The sequence below is a fragment of the Rhinatrema bivittatum genome, chromosome 2 (assembly GCF_901001135.1).
Source record: "Rhinatrema bivittatum chromosome 2, aRhiBiv1.1, whole genome shotgun sequence".
NCBI classification, from domain to species: Eukaryota; Metazoa; Chordata; class Amphibia; order Gymnophiona; family Rhinatrematidae; genus Rhinatrema; species Rhinatrema bivittatum.
In genome coordinates this window covers 575,115,740-575,132,177 of record NC_042616.1, presented here as the reverse complement: position 1 = coordinate 575,132,177, position 16,438 = coordinate 575,115,740, and the positions used below count along the sequence as shown (strand labels likewise).

The window sequence follows — 16,438 nt, the reverse complement described above, 5'->3', positions numbered from 1 at the left end:
TGTACGAGTGACCGATAATCCATGCTATTCGGTGCACTCGTTGTTGCTCTGCAAAATATAATCAGAAGATTGGTTAACAGTTGCAGCAGACACTCTGTCCAACCGCACATATGCATTGACTGCATTCGACCTCCATCTTCCTATTTTCTTTATCGTGTCTTTTCCTAAACCGGCCTGTGCTGTGCTTGTTGCAGCCCCAATTCTGAACGAATGTGAGCTGAACTTCGTCGTGTCCCACTTTAGCTTGTTTACTGCCGCTCTCAAGACTGCTGTGAATTGAAATCTTGTCAAGGGAGAGCCATCGCTATGAATCAACAAGTGTTTTCCTCCTTCTGGTCGTACTGCCAAATATTCTCTTGCATTTAAGATGGGGCATGTATTACAACCCACAACCCGTTTTAGCCATAACGTGGTACCTCTCGCCTGCTGATCCGTCTTAGACCTGTGTATTTTGATGCTTAGGGCCATCTCTGTGCACTCGATGTTCTTAAGCAGCAATCCGCCATGTCCGTCGTCCTTCTTGTTGGGGGCCACCAATTCGTTGACTCTTAAGGCTCCGAAGAAAGCCAGCGCGAATGCGACTCTAAACCTGGTCTCGTATGAAGATGAGCAAACCTCTGCCAAGGTCACCCATAACATCTTCAGCCTGTGGTGTGTAATAGGATGTCTTCTGTCTCTGGTCGCGCCAGTCTTCCTTGCCCATCCTGTCAGCATCTTCTTTATAATGAAGTGTTTTGTGGGGTCGCCCCACCCATGTGCCTTAAAAAAGAAAGCTGCTCCTGCTAGGCGCTTGATGACGGCATTTCTGGATACTCCGCTTTCTTTTGACATGTCTATGAATTTGACCATAAGTCCCTCTGCAGCTGATCCTCGTCTCCACCCATTCTTCTCCAAGAAGCTGGTTACCTCCTCGAAACCTTGACAATATGACGCCCAGGTTGAAGGTGCTACCGATCTTCTGAGTAGTTCTCTCGTTGTTGCAGAACAATTTTCCATAGCCGTGCCAGCATTGCGGTTGCTGTTGTCTCTGCCGTGGGTGCCTGCTTATGAAATAAATGCCATTTAGCACGAGATAAAGCATCAGCCACGCCATTCAAGACCTCTGGGACGTGTCTAGCTCTAAGGGTTATGTTGTGGCGTAATGCCTCTAAAATTATCTCCCTCAGCAGGTTGACTACCATCGGGCATTTTGCCGATTGAGCGTTCAGAACGTGAACAACCGCTTGGTTGTCGCACCAGAAAATAATGTGTCTATTTTGGAGTTTCTTGCTCCACAATACTAACGTTACCCATATGGGGAAAAGCTCCAAGAAGGTTATGTTCTTCGTTATTCCTTTCTCTTTCCATTCCTCCGGCCACGGTTCGGCACACCATGCCCCTTGACATAGTGCTCCAAAACCCCAACCGCCTGAAGCATCCATTTGTATGTTCAAGTCTGTACTCGACATTGGTGAGTCTTGTATGACTGCCACACCGTTGAAATTTTTGAGGAAGGAATTCCATACTCCAAAGTCCGCTCTTATCTCTTTCGATATCCGAAAATAATGGTGTGGTCTCTTTACCCCTACTGTAGCTGTAGCCAACCTTCGCATGAAGGCTCTGCCCATGGGAATTACCCTGCAGGCGAAGTTCAGTGTTCCCAAGATAGCTTGTGCGACCTGGAGCGTTATTTTCTTTGCCGTGATCGTTTGTTGTAAAATGTCGTGCAGCTTGTCTAGTTTTTCTTCCGGTAATCTAGCCATCATTTTTTCAGAATCTAACTCTATTCCCAAAAATTATATGATTGTTGTTGGACCCTCTGTTTTGTTGCCGGCCAATGGAACTCCGAATTCCTCCGCCACCCTCTGGAAGTCGGCAAGCAGGTCGCTGCATGTGTGAGAATCTTGTGGGCCCACGAATAGAAAATCGTCCAAGTAATGGATGATGTTTTTGGATTCCGTCCTTGTTGCTACAACCCAATGCAGAAATGAGCTGAATAGCTCGAAGTATGCGCATGAGACTGAACATCCCATGGGCATGCATTTGTCGAAGTAGTAATGATTGTTGAACGTAAATCCCAACAACGGGAAGCTATCCGGGTGCACTGGAAGTAACCTGAATGCGGACTCTATGTCTGCTTTTGCCATCAGGGCCCCCCTTCCGCATGCACGTAACAGTGACACCGCCATATCAAATGATGTGTACTGCATGGAACATTCCTCCGGGGGGAGATGATCGTTTACCGACTAGCCCGGTGGGAATGACAAATTCTGTATAAGCCGGAATTTTCCTTTTTCCTTCTTGGAAATTACTGCTAATGGTGATACGAACATGCGCTGGTATGGTTGTTGCGTGAATGGACCTGCTATCCTTCCAAGTGCTAGCTCCGTTTCCAACTTCTCGCGGACTATGTCTTCGAATTTTGTTGTTGATGGAGCATTGACGGTGTTTGTTCTTTGTATCTGTCCTTGAAAAGGGATGATGAACCCTTCCTTGAACCCTTGCCTAATCTTGTCTGCTTTTTCTTTGTTCGGATACATGTCTAGCCATGGTTCCATAGCCTCCAGTTGAACTGGTGAAGGAGCTTTTTCGAACTGCAGATTCTCAGTTTGGTTTCGCCTTACTCCCTTCCGTTGCCCGTCTTGGGCATTTTATCATTGGGTGTGGTGCTGCGCAATTAGTGCAAACGTGTTTAAATTTGCAATCTTGAAATGAGCATACGGCTTTGTTGAATCTCTAACAAGTGTTATCGTGAGTCGCTGACTGTCTTGTGGTCTGCCTATAAGGTGATGTCCGTCTTGCGCTCCTTGCTCTCATTCCTTGGTCGGATGACTTGCGCGTCATGTGCTCTATCCAGAGGCTGACATCCTGCGCTCCCCAAGTCATGTACTGGTTCTCCTCCATCTTATCGCGGAACTTCTCGTCATAGTTCAACCATGACCAGCCCTCATGTTGTTGGTATGCTCTCATGATGTTCACCGCGTAGGTCAGCATGGGTCCGTATTACGATGGATCCTTCCGCCCGATGACGCTGGTCATATATAAGAATGCCTTCGTCCAGTTGATTATGTTCTTGGGTATTCTGATTTCCTTATCTTTTATTGTTGTTGAGTCTTTCGACTTCTTTCGCTCATCCAATTTTCGTCGCCCATGCAGGATGCTAAATATGTCAATATACTTTCTCCTGCATATTTTCTTTCTCAATTGCTTGGGAACTTCCTCCCAGAGCTCCGACAATGTTGTGAGCGCCGGTGGCCCCTTTGTCCCTCCCTCTATTGTTTTATTAGGTGCGTGCTGTTCGCTATCTGCACTCGAGTCTGAAGATGATGAGCCTGTGGAGCCATCAGAGCTGGTGCTTGCCCTGTGCCTGCGGTTTGCCTTGCACTTGTTTTTGGTGACATGGCTGCATTCCGTCCCCGTGTGCTCCGACCCTGAGGGCATCGACTTTTGCCCGTTGTCCCCTTCTTTGTGCCCGCACTCATCTGCACTGCCTTGCTCAGCCTGTGCTTGCTGTGCTGCTTGACTAGTCGATGGTTGTTCCTCATCACGTCGCGGTTCTTGCGCCCCTCTCCGTACGGTCTGCCCCTCTGTCCCGTCGGCATCCAAGGCCTGTATTGGTGTGTCCGCTCTTACTTCGTTGCTACCCGTGTTTCTGACAGACCACGGCTCTTGATCCCCTTCTTGATACTGTGATGGCCCAAGCGGCGGCGCTGACCAGGGCCCCCATGAAGACCGGACTTGGTGGCCGGTCATTTCACCCTGTGGGCCCTCCCATGGTCATCTCACTGGACCCCAGCCGCGGTACGGACCTGGATCACCCCAGCCCGATCTTGGTCTGTCATACCATCCTGTGCCGTCCTGATTCTGCCACAGGTGATCCATTTGATTGTCATATCCCCATTGCTCCCATGGCTGTGGCCCGCTGCTCTGGAAGTCCGGGTGACTCATTCTGTATGTGTACCATTCTTTGCCCCTTCCATTGGCGTGGCGCGGCGAGTGTCCTAGGGCACTCCGGTGTCCTGCCCTCAGCTCGTGCACATTCCTTCTGTCGCGAGTGTTCTCTCTAGTCACCTCCTCTCTCGCTGGTTCCACTGCTTCCAATTCTGCTGATTCCTCCATTTCTGTTGCTTGCTGCTCCCCTCTTCTCTTGTCTGGCAACCTAATGGTGCCCCTTCTTCCTCTGCTGGCCTCTCCTCTTGTTCTCTTCGCACCACGCAGGCTCTCTGGTGCGGTTTTGGGGGTCGCCCTCCATTTGTCATTGGCTTTCGCAGGTGCTGAGGATATGGTCACCATCTGTTTTCGGCCTGCTGTCTTGGCCCTCTGCGAAGCTCTTGCCGTTCTGCGGGGTGACATGCTGCTTGCGTTTACTCTCCACGTCTGGCGGTCTTCAGGAAGGGAAAAGGACGGGCCCGCTCCAAACGCGGCCCTTTAACGGGGGCGCCGCGTCATCGGCCCGCCGATGACGCGGCGCCCGTGTCGCCGCTGATGACATGCCCCACTCCCGCCCATCTAGCCCAGCTCCCCTGCCCCCGACGGCCGCCGCACATCGCGGGTGGCGCGCTGTTACGGGGTGGGCATGACCAGTCGTCTCGCGCCCCCCTATTTCTGTGGATTGACTCAGAATAAGTAATACCAATACTAGAGTAAGTAATCATAGGCAAACACAATACACAAGGTATGGATATATAGGTTCACAAGGTAGCTGATTAAGGGCCTGATTTTCCAAGTTTTTTTTCCCCCACAGACATAAAATGGAAAAAACAACCTTAGTAAATATAGCCCTAAATTAAAATTAAACAGATCTCTTTTTCCTCCACTGTTTTTGGAGTATTTCAGTTTTATTGATGTTACCAATAATCAGAATTTTGTAGTAATGCTCTGTAGTAATGCTCTGAAGGCAAAGAATATCTATATCAGCATCATTAGACAGTGAATAAGTCAGCTGGTAATATATATTGCTTTAGCAATAAATAGTGTATAGCAAGATTTATTATATCATAAGTAAAAAGTCACAATATTTACCTCTAAACCAAACTTGTAAAAGAAGTAGTTTATGAAATATTTGGCACAGTTTACCAGTCCATCATCCAAATGTTGTCTTGTAATATCATGAAAGATCGTTTTAGTCACAGGTGCAGTGAGATTATTTCGGCATCTATAGTACTCCTGGTGTCGGTAAATTGTAACTTCAAAGGCCAGTATAGCCAGCATCAGTAAATTATTCTGAGGAAAAAAAAATCATCACAGATAAAACACTGGAGACAGAATGCTTTCTGATAACTTAATCAAAGAGTACTCTGGTAAAAGTCTTTGCTTTGTACTGCACAGTTTTGTATTAAGAAATATTCTATCTGCTAGCGGCCCAATTTGGACCAACAATAGAACCTTTTATTTCCATACACTAAAGAAAGATGCATGCCAGAACAAATAAAGGACACTCAGATTGGCCGGTTCATTTTTTTTTAACCAAGGCTTATTTCCTCTCTATCCGGAGTTACATATGTATTCCCTATAGCAAAGGTCTGAATCAGACCTATGAAGGTAAAATGAAAGGATTGTTTTTGTTCTTTATACTGTTTACTGTTACACACAGTCTCTGAGATCTTTGTCACTGATAAATTTAGATCAACTATTATATGGCTTTTAATGCTAATTCTTCTAACAGAATTTCATTGCAAGCTAATTTTTTTCATCCAATGTATCAATAAAGAACTTGATGTTTTATAAGTTAATGCATTACTACCATTTATGAAAAAATGTCACCAAGCATGAAAAAAATTAAACATCTCCAAATCATATATTACTAGTGAATGAGTATCCTTATAAGGGGTGAATTAAAGGTTTTCTTTGAAGCCAGACTAGTTTGGTGGCGGTAAAAAACAACAACAGAAGGATAATAACAGCACAATCCAAGGCTGTTGAAATGATAAAACTATGCCAAAGGTTAGTTAGTATGTCAAATGTAAGTATTAAGTTTCATTTTTGCTTTCTGGACTCAATTTAGAAGAAATAGGAAAATTGGTTCTTACCTGCTAATTTTCGTTCCTGTAGTACCAAGGATCAGTCCAGACCACTGGGTTGTGTCTCCCTTCCAGCAGGGGGAGTCAGAGAAAAAACTGAAAAGGCACCCCTCTTAGCCTGGTGTGCCACCTGCGATCCCTCAGTATATACAATATCAAAGCAGAATAACCAATAAAGGAGAACAAATCCCCAAACATAACAACCAGTGGCTACAACAATACGCGCGGTAAAATAAACAAACCGTACCGCCGCATAACGTATCAATCAAGAAGATTCCTTCCTATGTCTATAAAGAAGTTGATGTCTGTCAAGAACTCTGTCGAGGTAAGAAGAAGGAAGAAAACATACAGAAAAACGGACTCTCCAAAAAACCCAAGGGCGGGCGTCTGGACTGATCCTTGGTATTACAGGAACGAAAATTAGCAGGTAAGAACCAATTTTCCTTTCCCTGTACGTATCAGGATCAGTTCAGACCGCTGGGATGTACCAGAGCTGCCCTAATTGGGGTGGGATCTGGAGAGTCCCACATGAAGAACACTGCTGCCAAACAGTAGACCTCCGGATCCCGGACATCCACACGATAATATTTCGCAAAAGTATGCAATGATTTCCAAGTGGCTGCTCTACAAATCTCCTGCGGTGAGACCAACTGGCTCTCCGCCCAAGAGGCTGCTTGAGATTTGGTAGAGTGCGCTTTCAAGCCTTCTGGTATGGCACGTCCAGCACAAAGATAAGTGGAGGAAATGGCCTCCTTCAACCACCTAGCAACCGTAGTTTTGGATGCCTTGTGTCCCCATCTAGGACCACTCAATAAGACAAACAAATGATCCGATAATCGAAAAGCATTGGTCACCTCTAGATAGAGAAGGAGAACCCGGCGCACATCCAACTTGTGCAGATCCTTATCCGTCGCAGAAGTCGGATCCAAATTTGGGAAGGCTGGTAACTCTACTGTCTGATTGACATGAAAAGCCGATACCACATTGGGCAAGAAGGAGGGAACAGTCCGCAGAGAAACTCCAGAATCCAAAATATGAAGATACTGATCTCAACACGACAAAGCTTGAAATTTGCCATGTGGAGGTAATGGCTACCAACGTAGCCCGCTGGAGGGGCTCAAAAGGAAGACCACATAAGCCCTTGAGAACTAAATTCAAGCTCCAGGCAGGACAAATTTGTCGTACTGGCGGGCGCAAATGCTTGGCCCCCTTTAAAAAAGGGACACATCTGGATGAGCTGCTAGTGAAAACCCATCAATCTTGTCCCGCAGGCAACCCCATGCCGTGACCTGCACGCTAGCCCCTTCTTCATTCCCTCCTGCAGGAAGGATAGGATGTGTATTACCGAAGCCAGACGCGGGGGGACATTCAATCCTTGGCACCAAGAGTCGAAAACTCTCCAAACACGAATATAGGCCAACGACGTGGCCGATTTCCGTGCTTGCAAGAGGGTAGAAATAACCGAATCTGAATATCCCCTCTTCCTCAATTGCCTCCTCTCATAAGCCAGGCCGCTAGACAAAAGCGATCCGCTCAATCGAAAAATACTGGACCTTGTCTAAGTAGATTCGGAAGGTGGGTGAGACGCACCGGACCGTCAATCGTCAACGAGATCAGATCCGCAAACCACGGCCTTTGGGGCCACTCTGGGGCTACAAGAATGACAGACCCCACGTGGCTCTCTATCTGACGCATGATCTTGCCTACTAGTGGCCAAGGCGGAAACACATACAGCAGTATGCCGCAAGGCCACGGAAGAACAAGAGCATCCACTCCTTCCCACCCATGGTCTCTCCGACGACTGAAAAATTGGGACGCCTTTGCATTTGTCCGAGTTGCCATCAGGTCGAGGTGTGGGACCCCCCAACGATGAGTGAGCAGCCAGAAAGCTGCGGACAGTTCCCACTTGCCGGGATCCAGATGCTGGCAGCTGTGAAAGTCTGCCTGCACATTGTCCACCCCGGCTATGTGCGAGGCCACCAGCCGGTCCAGATGTCACTCTGCCCATGTCATAAGCCTTTCAGCCTCCCAGGCCACCGACCAGCTCCTGGTTCCCCCCTGGCGGTTGATGTAGGCTACCGGCGTCGCGTTGTCTGACAAGACTCGTACCGTACGCTGAGCTACCAGAGGGAGAAAAATGCGTAACTCCAGGTGTACCACCCAGGTTTCCAATCGATTGATTGACCACGTCGCCTGATAACTTGCGCAATGACCCTGAGCAGATTGTGACTGGCAAACTGCTCCCCAACCAATGAGGCTGGCATCCGTTGTGACTATTACCCACTGCGGCTCCTCCAGGTCCATCCCCTGTAACAAGTGGGCTGGAATCAACCACCAATCGAGACTGGACCTGGCTGGTTCCATCAGTGGAACCCCTCCGAGAAAGTAATGCACGTTGTAATGGTCTCATATGCGCCCACGCCCAGGGAACCACTTCCAGAGTAGATGCCATGGAACCAAGTACCTGCAAATAATCCCATTCTATGGGCAGGGGTAAGGACATGAGCCGACAGATTTGCATCACTAACTTGAGCCTCCTCTCCCGAATGAGGAAGACCTTGCCTACTGAGGTATCGAAGCGTGCTCCCAGGAAGTTGAGAACCTGAGATGGTACCAACTGGCTCTTGGCAAAGTTGACCACCCAACCAAGGGACTGGAGCTGGAGTAGAACCTTGCTCACTGCTACCCAACAGAGGCTCTCCGATTTTGACCAGATGAGCCAATCATCCAGGTATGGGTAAAACAAGATCCCATCCCACCGTAGGGCTACCAGTACCTTGGTGAAGACCCGAGGTGCTGTCGCTAACCCGAATGGAAGAGCTTGGAACTGATAATGATCCCCCAGGACCATGAACCGGAGAAACCGCTGATGGTGCTCGCATATCCTGATATGAAGATACGCCTCGGTCAGGTCCAAAGAGGCCAAATATTCTCCTGAGTGGACGGCCACAATGACCAAACGTAGAGTCTCCATATGAAATCGGGGAACCCGAAGTGCTCGGTTGACTGCCTTGAGATCCAAAATCGGCCAGAAGGACCCCTCCTTCTTTAGGACTATGAAATAGATGGAGTACCTGCCAGTCCTGCACTCCTCTGGATTTCAAGTGACTCAGGGTTTGCCCTGAGTCGCTTGAAATCCACTTGCTTGGCCCGAGACCTGACGGGAGAAATCAGAAAAAATCCCTTAACGGGCAGGCACAATCCAACTCGTAACCGTGTGCGATGATATTGAGGACCCACTGGTCTGAAGTGATCCTGACCCACTCCTCGAGAAACAGGGAGAGACAACCTCCCACCGCTGGAACCGGAGAGAGGGTCAGAACACCTTCATTGGGACTGCTTAACTCCGGTGGCCCCTTGAGAGCCTCCCTCCCGAAATGGCCTCCGACCACAAAAGGAAGTAGGCCATGACTGAGCTCTCTGAGTCCGTTGTCAGGCGGGAAAAACGGGCGGCCACAACTGCCGAAATCTGCGCTGTCCTTGGAAACGGTAACGCGCTGCCCCAAAGGGTCTGGAAGATTTAAGCTTGTCTTCTGGCAATTTATACACCTTATTCTTCCCAAGAGACTTAATAAGTATGTCAAGTTCCTCCCCAAACAACAATTTTCCCTTAAAAGGAAGATTATCCAACTGAGTTTTGGAAGAAATGTCCGCGGACTAGAGAAGCCGCCTAGCCGAAACTACCGTGGCCATGTTGTACGAAAATGCCCGCAACAGATCATATAATGCATCCGCTGTGTAAGCCACCGTGGACTCCATCCTATTCGCCTGATCTGCTTCCTCTGGCGGTAACACCTGTGATGTGAGCATTTACTGGACCCACCCAAGGGTCGCTCGCTGCATGAGGCTACTGCATACCGCCGCCCTAACACAGAACACTGACACCTCAAAGATGCTCTTGAGGAGGACTTCTAGCTGCCTATCCTGTAAGTCCTTAAGAGCCATCGCTCCCGTAACAGGAATGGTGGTCTGCTTAGTGACCGTATTAACCGATGCATCCACCTTGGGAATCCTGAGGATATCCAAGGCTTCCTCAGGTAAAGGGTAGAGTTTGTCCATTGCCCGTCCCTCCCACAGGGAGATTCCCACTCCCAAGTGACCAACTGCTTAAGCATCGGGTGGAAAGGAAAAGTTTGGGACAGGGCACACAGCCCCGAGAGTGCTGGTTTCCCCTTAACTGGCTCCGAACTGGGGATTGGTGCCTCCACTTCCAGTTCCTCCAGGACATAGGGGATCAAGGGATCCAACTCCTCCTGGCGAAACAATCGAGAAACCCGGGGGTCGTCCCTCTTCTACTGGAGCGGACTCATCAACACCCCCATCTAGATTTTGGAGGAGAGGATCCAGAAAGGATCCCAAAGGATCAGGCTCCGGAGACCCCCAGGGGCCAAAAGGGCATCCAGAGACGTGTCCCACCTTGCAATCTTCACGGGAGGGGGCTTCTCATCCTGCTGATGAGCTTCCGCCTCCAAAAAAGCCCTATGCATAAATAAAATAAATTTTGAAGAAAAGACTGACTGGGCCTTTAAGGGATCTGATAGGGGAGGAGGAGGAGGAGGAGGGAGGATCAAGCTCCCTGAGGGGGTGGGCCCCGGATCACGCGGTCAAATGGGACTCAGCACGCCGGCGATGGACCCGGACGCGATCGCAATTGCCACTCCACGGCTTGCGGCAAAATTGGCCCAAAATCTCCCCCGGACGAGCCCTCCCTCCTGGGTAGGCCGCAGGCACAAACACCATCCCGCAAGAGGTGCAACCCCAGCTCCCCACATGCTAAGCACAATAGCCCTCGTGGCATCCCGGGGGGTGTTTCCAAACAGCATGGTAGGAAATAAAATACCCTGCCGACTCGCGGCCTTCCGGAGCTCTGGGAATGCTGCAGCACCTGAGGAAAACTCGTCTCGGAGCGCCGAGGGGAGGGACCGGCCCCTCCAGAGAGAGACAGCCCTCCGGGAACAAGGCTTTTAGAGCTGGCATCCCCCGCCTTACCTCTACCGCTGCTGAATCAAAAGGCTGGGAAAATAAAAACCGCACTGAGCTTTTTTTTTATACAACCTGCTGTAGCCAAAGGTGTTAACTAAAGCTTCCAGAGCTTTAGAACTCTGTAAAAAAAAAGATGTAACTAAATTTAAAGAAATTGAAAGATCAAGACCACAGGTTCTTTCAACCCCTCTGCAGAAAATACTGAGGGATCACAGGTGGCACACCAGGATAAAAGGGGTGCCTTTTCATTTTTTTCTCTGACTCCCCCTGCTGGAAGGGAGACACAACCTAGCGGTCTGGACTGATCCTGGTACGTACAGGGAACATATGATTTTTAAAAATCCAGTCTTGGCTTATATTAGATAAAATTATAATGCCAACCAGTTAGAAAGTGTTATGGAAACAAATTAATTAACCTATTGGTGTGTAAGTTTAGAGGTAGTAAAGTATGTAACCGAGTGTAACGGCTCAGAAGAGCAGAGCTAGCATTTACTTTACATTAACTGGTAAGCACAGCTCCATATAAGATATCTTATAATAAAAAGATTTTTCTCTGACTGGCTGTTGGTATTCAGTATTTACAAGTGTCTACAGCCTAGTGGTTAAAACAGCAAGCTGCAAACCAGGGAATCCTTCGGTAAGTCCCTTCACTCTCCAATGCCTGGGGTACAAACGTGTGCCTAGTAAATAGGTTCCTTAGATTTGCTGGAGGGGAATATCTACAGCACCTGAATGCAATCCACTTTGAAGTGTCACAAAAGGCAGAATATAAATTAAAAAATTACAATTAAATACTGCAGGACAAGCCATAAAAATGTAAGATATCTTGAAGTCATTTAATATTTCTGGGAAATTATGAGATATTTTATAAAATAAGGAGCAAAAGACAATGCTGAAAGGCTCAATTTTACTTACTGAACAATACATTTAAACCTTTTTATGTGTAAGATGTAACAATCTCATTACTTATAGTTACAAACACTATACAGTACATCGATTTTTTTTCTAATCTCCAGTAGTATAAAAGATCTATAATTCTATGCAAAATGTATCATAATTGCCGCCCAGAATCTCTTATCTTTTGGTTTATGACTGTGGACATGTCACTTAATAATATACTTGAGGTTTGGAGTTTTGAGCTCTATTTCTAATTTATGCGAGGCAGTTTGTTCAAGGACATGGAAAAGCCCTAAAGCAGTGATAGACTGCAGATTCAAGCAGAGCAAGAAATGAAGCATTTACCCTTAGGTATGCAAGCAGGGGAGAAGACTTCCTCAATCCAACCCACCCAGATGGATCAATGGACTTGTTATACAGCAGTGACATCTGCAGCTCTGTTCTGTTGACCACATTGGTTTCATTATCTGAAGGCTGGCAACAAAAGCAAATTATTATTTTTTTTCCTGGTTGCATCTCTCTGATAAAGACATGGATTACTGTAGGGAAGTGCATTTGTTTTGTTTCATTACTTTACCTGGATAAGATTACTTGTATATGCATACACAAAAGGCATTATAAACGTTTGACCTACATTAAGTAACAAATCACAATGAAATTTAAAAAGGTAATACAAAAAATATATATATATATATAAATGAATACAATATTTCCTGTGTGTACCCTTAGTTTACTGCATATCAGTTGAAATTAAATAGTAAATTGACAGTCCATTTTATCCTGTCCTTCCTTCCCTTTCTACCTCCTTTGGTTACCTTGTTGCCAACAATTTCCTCAAAACTTCCATACCTTTGTTTGTATTTTCTTGAAACAAATGATTTAGTATGAAAAGAAAGTAACACAGTAGTCTGAAGAGCTAGTACCATAAAAGGAGTCTGACGACAAAATGTCTCGCTGATTAATAGAGATGTGAATCGTGTCCTCGATCGTCTTAACGATCGATTTCGGCTGGGAGGGGGAGGGAATCGTATTGTTGCCGTTTGGGTGTGTAAACTATCGTGAAAAATCGTTAAAATCGTGAGCCGGCACACTAAACCCCCCTAAAACCCACCCCGACCCTTTAAATTAAATCCCCCACCCTCCCGAACCCCCCCAAATGCTTTAAATTATCTGGGGATCCGGCGGTGGTCCAGAACGGCGGCGATCCGGAACGGCCCCCTCAATAGAATCGTGTTGTCTTCAGCCGGCGCCATTTTTCAAAATGGCTGCCGCAAAATGGCGGCGGCCATAGACAAAAACGATTCGATGGAGGAGGTCGTTCCGGACCCCCGCTGGACTTTTGGCAAGTCTTGTGGGGGTCAGGAGGCCCCCCCAAGCTGGCCAAAAGTTTCCTGGGAGTCCAGCGGGGTTCCGGGAGCGATTTCTCGCCGCGCATCGTTTTCGTACGGAAAATGGCGCCGGCAGGAGATCGACTGCAGGAGGTCGTTCAGCGGGGGTTCCGGACCGCCGCTGAATGACCTCCTGCACTCGATCTCCTGCTGGCGCCATTTTCCGTACGAAAACGATTCGCGGCGAGAAATCGCTCCCGGAACCCCGCTGGACTCCCAGGAAACTTTTGGCCAGCTTGGGGGGGCCTCCTGACCCCCACAAGACTTGCCAAAAGTCCAGCAGGGGTCCGGAACGACCTCCTCCGTCGAATCGTTTTTGTCTATGGCCGCCGCCATTTTGCGGCGGCCATTTTGAAAAATGGCGCCGGCTGAAGACAACACGATTCTATTGAGGGGGCCATTCCGGACCGCCGCCGTTCTGGACCACCGCCGGATCCCCAGGTAATTTAAAGCATGGGGGGGGGGGGTTCGGGAGGGTGGGGGATTTAATTTAAAGGGTCGGGGGTGGGTTTTAGGGGGTTTCAGTGTGCCGGTTTTCCTGCCCTCCCCCTTCCCCCGATTTACGATTTTTTAACGATAAATCGGGGGAATTGGTATTGTATCGTGGCCCTAACGATTTTTTGACGATTTAAAATATATCGGACGATATTTTAAATCGTCAAAAAACGATTCACATCCCTACTGATTAATCAGATTTTGAAATGATTGCTAGGCAACTAGGCAACCATACTGCCACTCAGTTGCTCAGAGCTCCAGTTTTGAATCTCTTCAAATTACTGAATGGTGCTTCCTTCCACAGCCCTATGCACCCCAACACACGCGTACACACACACACCACACATACACAAACAGGAGTCCTGAGGTTGGAGGTTTCTGAGGGAAGCAGTTGAGGCTGCGACTGCGAGAACTATTGACCCATTCTGCTAAATAAGAGAATGAATTGCTGAGTAGGGGGACTTAGACTGGGAGGAGTGGGATGGGTCCAAAAATAAGGCTGAGAGGTACTTGGGGGATGACTGTAGCCAAAGGTATTGCTGAGGGGCACTGAGGGGAATGATTGAGGCTTTGGCTTGGTGGTTACTGAGAGAAGGGTGGATTTAGCCAGGGATAAATGAATGAAGACTCTGGCGAGGGGCAAAAGAAAGGACTGGGGATTAAGCAGGGATACATAACAAACACAGGCAGTTGAAAGAATGTCTTGGGTAATTTTGTATATTCAGTGGAGTACACTTTTCCAGTCCTGACAGGGAATGCAATGCATGTGCAATAAACTGAAATTTTCAAACTCTCAAATGCTTTCATTTAAGATGGTTATTCTTGTAGTATATTTAATATAAACTATAATAAGTGAAGAAAGAGGGAATGGGCCCAAGTTAAGAAAATTTTGCCTTAGGGATATATAACTGGCATTATTTTACACAAATACCACTTACCTCTAGGCAGATAGTGGAAAAGCTTTCAGGATCTATGGATGCAAGCTGGTACAACATTTTGCAAATGATAATCACACATGTCCAGACTGTGCAGACACTTGATGCCAATGGACGGAATTGGGAATATGGCAATGCAAAAGCCCAAGCAATAAAAAACACATAGTTTAGCAGGGAAACCTGAAAAACATAAGATTGGAAATAAGAAAAACACCCTTGGATGAGTACACTCATTATGTGATCAACACCATATGCCTAGAATGGCAGCTAATTCTTTATACTGTCTAGATCAAAGCCATGCAAAATATATTGGAAAGAAAAGTAACGCTTTTTCTAATTTGGCTTAATGGGGTTTTGCCTTGTTTAATGTTATACATTGTAAGGTGAATATTAAAAGCCCTAAGTGCTCCAAAGCCAGGCAATACATGCAGTCGGCCAGTGCACGCTACGCAAAGTTTAAAAAGCACACGAGTACATGCAAATCTCCCGGTAAAAAAAAAAAAGAGGCGGGATGAGGGTGTGGCCTAGGCAGGGCATGGGTACTGCTAGATTTCTCAATGAACTCTGCGCGTATGTATTTACGCGCACAAGCATGTGCTGGGGTCCCCTACCATGTAATTTTACTTCTGCTATGTATGGTGTGGAAGTCCTAAAATAAAAAAAAAAACTAAAGAGGTTAGTGAGGTTTTAAAGGTTGGGGGGGGGGCTAACGGGGTGAAAGGTAGGCTAGTTAACTGGGGGGGGGGGGGGGGGGGTTAGGAAGTCCAATCCTTTACCTGGGTGAACTGGGGAAACTGGTAACTGCGTCTGCGTGCGTGTCTACTAAAATCTCCCCACTTACATGGTAGGGGCAGCATGTGCGTGCACATGTGTGCATCTATATAAAACTGTACACGCGTACAGCCTATTTTCCACTATGCAAGCATATACGTACGTATGTTATAAAATGGCAGCGTCCATTGGCGCGAGCCAGCATGTGCATGTACGCCCGCGCGACTATTTCACATTTACTGTCCCCGTAATTTTGCCATAATTGTCAAATGAAGTTGAAACTTGCCATTGCAAAACTGTGCTCATAGAAATATTTGACACGGTAGACATAAACAAAATATAATGCAGGTTTACTAAATGTGCAACAAGGGCCTCAATTGCTAAAGCTTTTTTTTCCCCCATTCTGGGTCTGGGGGGGGGGGGGGAAGCTTAGCAAACATATCCAGAGTCTCAAATTGCCAACTGATGGTGAAAACTTACAGGACATTTGTTGTGATTCCTGTAATTTTATAGGAATCAATTTTTAAAGCCATTTGTTATTTATTTATTTTTGACGGCTTGCCTGATTTCAAAGAATCGCCCAAGGTGCTGTACACACAAACATGCATAATTCACGTGAATAAAATTAATTAAAAAATGGTTAACAGCTTTTATATTTCATAAATACAAATAACAAATATGAGGCATGGATACAAATATGTCCCACCACAACTCTCTCAAAACATTTTTGGTTAAGTTACAGAGAAGGGCGACCAAAATGATAAGGGGAATGGAACAGCTCCCCTATGAGGAAAGACTAAAGAGGTTAGGACTTTTCAGCTTGGAGAAGAGACGGCTGAGGGGGGATATGATAGAGGTGTTTAAAAACATGAGAGGTCTAGAACAGGTAGATGTGAATCGGTTATTTACTCTTTCGGATAGTAGAAAGACTAGGGGGCACTCCATGAAGTTAGCATGTGGCACATTTAAA

The 16,438-nt window shown here is 46.9% G+C and overlaps 1 protein-coding gene across 1 annotated transcript in view; it reads right to left on the bottom strand.

The window, feature by feature from the left end:
• Positions 1 to 16,438, bottom strand: part of PIEZO2 (piezo type mechanosensitive ion channel component 2) — a 1,301,103-nt gene that overhangs the window by 472,374 nt on the left and 812,291 nt on the right. Inside the window, exons 20-22 of the mRNA XM_029587157.1 lie at positions 14,701 to 14,877; positions 12,225 to 12,353; positions 5,002 to 5,202 (exon numbers count right to left, since the gene is read on the bottom strand). Coding sequence (XP_029443017.1) covers positions 5,002 to 5,202; positions 12,225 to 12,353; positions 14,701 to 14,877 — 507 coding nt within the window. The remainder of the gene's footprint in view (positions 1 to 5,001; positions 5,203 to 12,224; positions 12,354 to 14,700; positions 14,878 to 16,438) is intronic.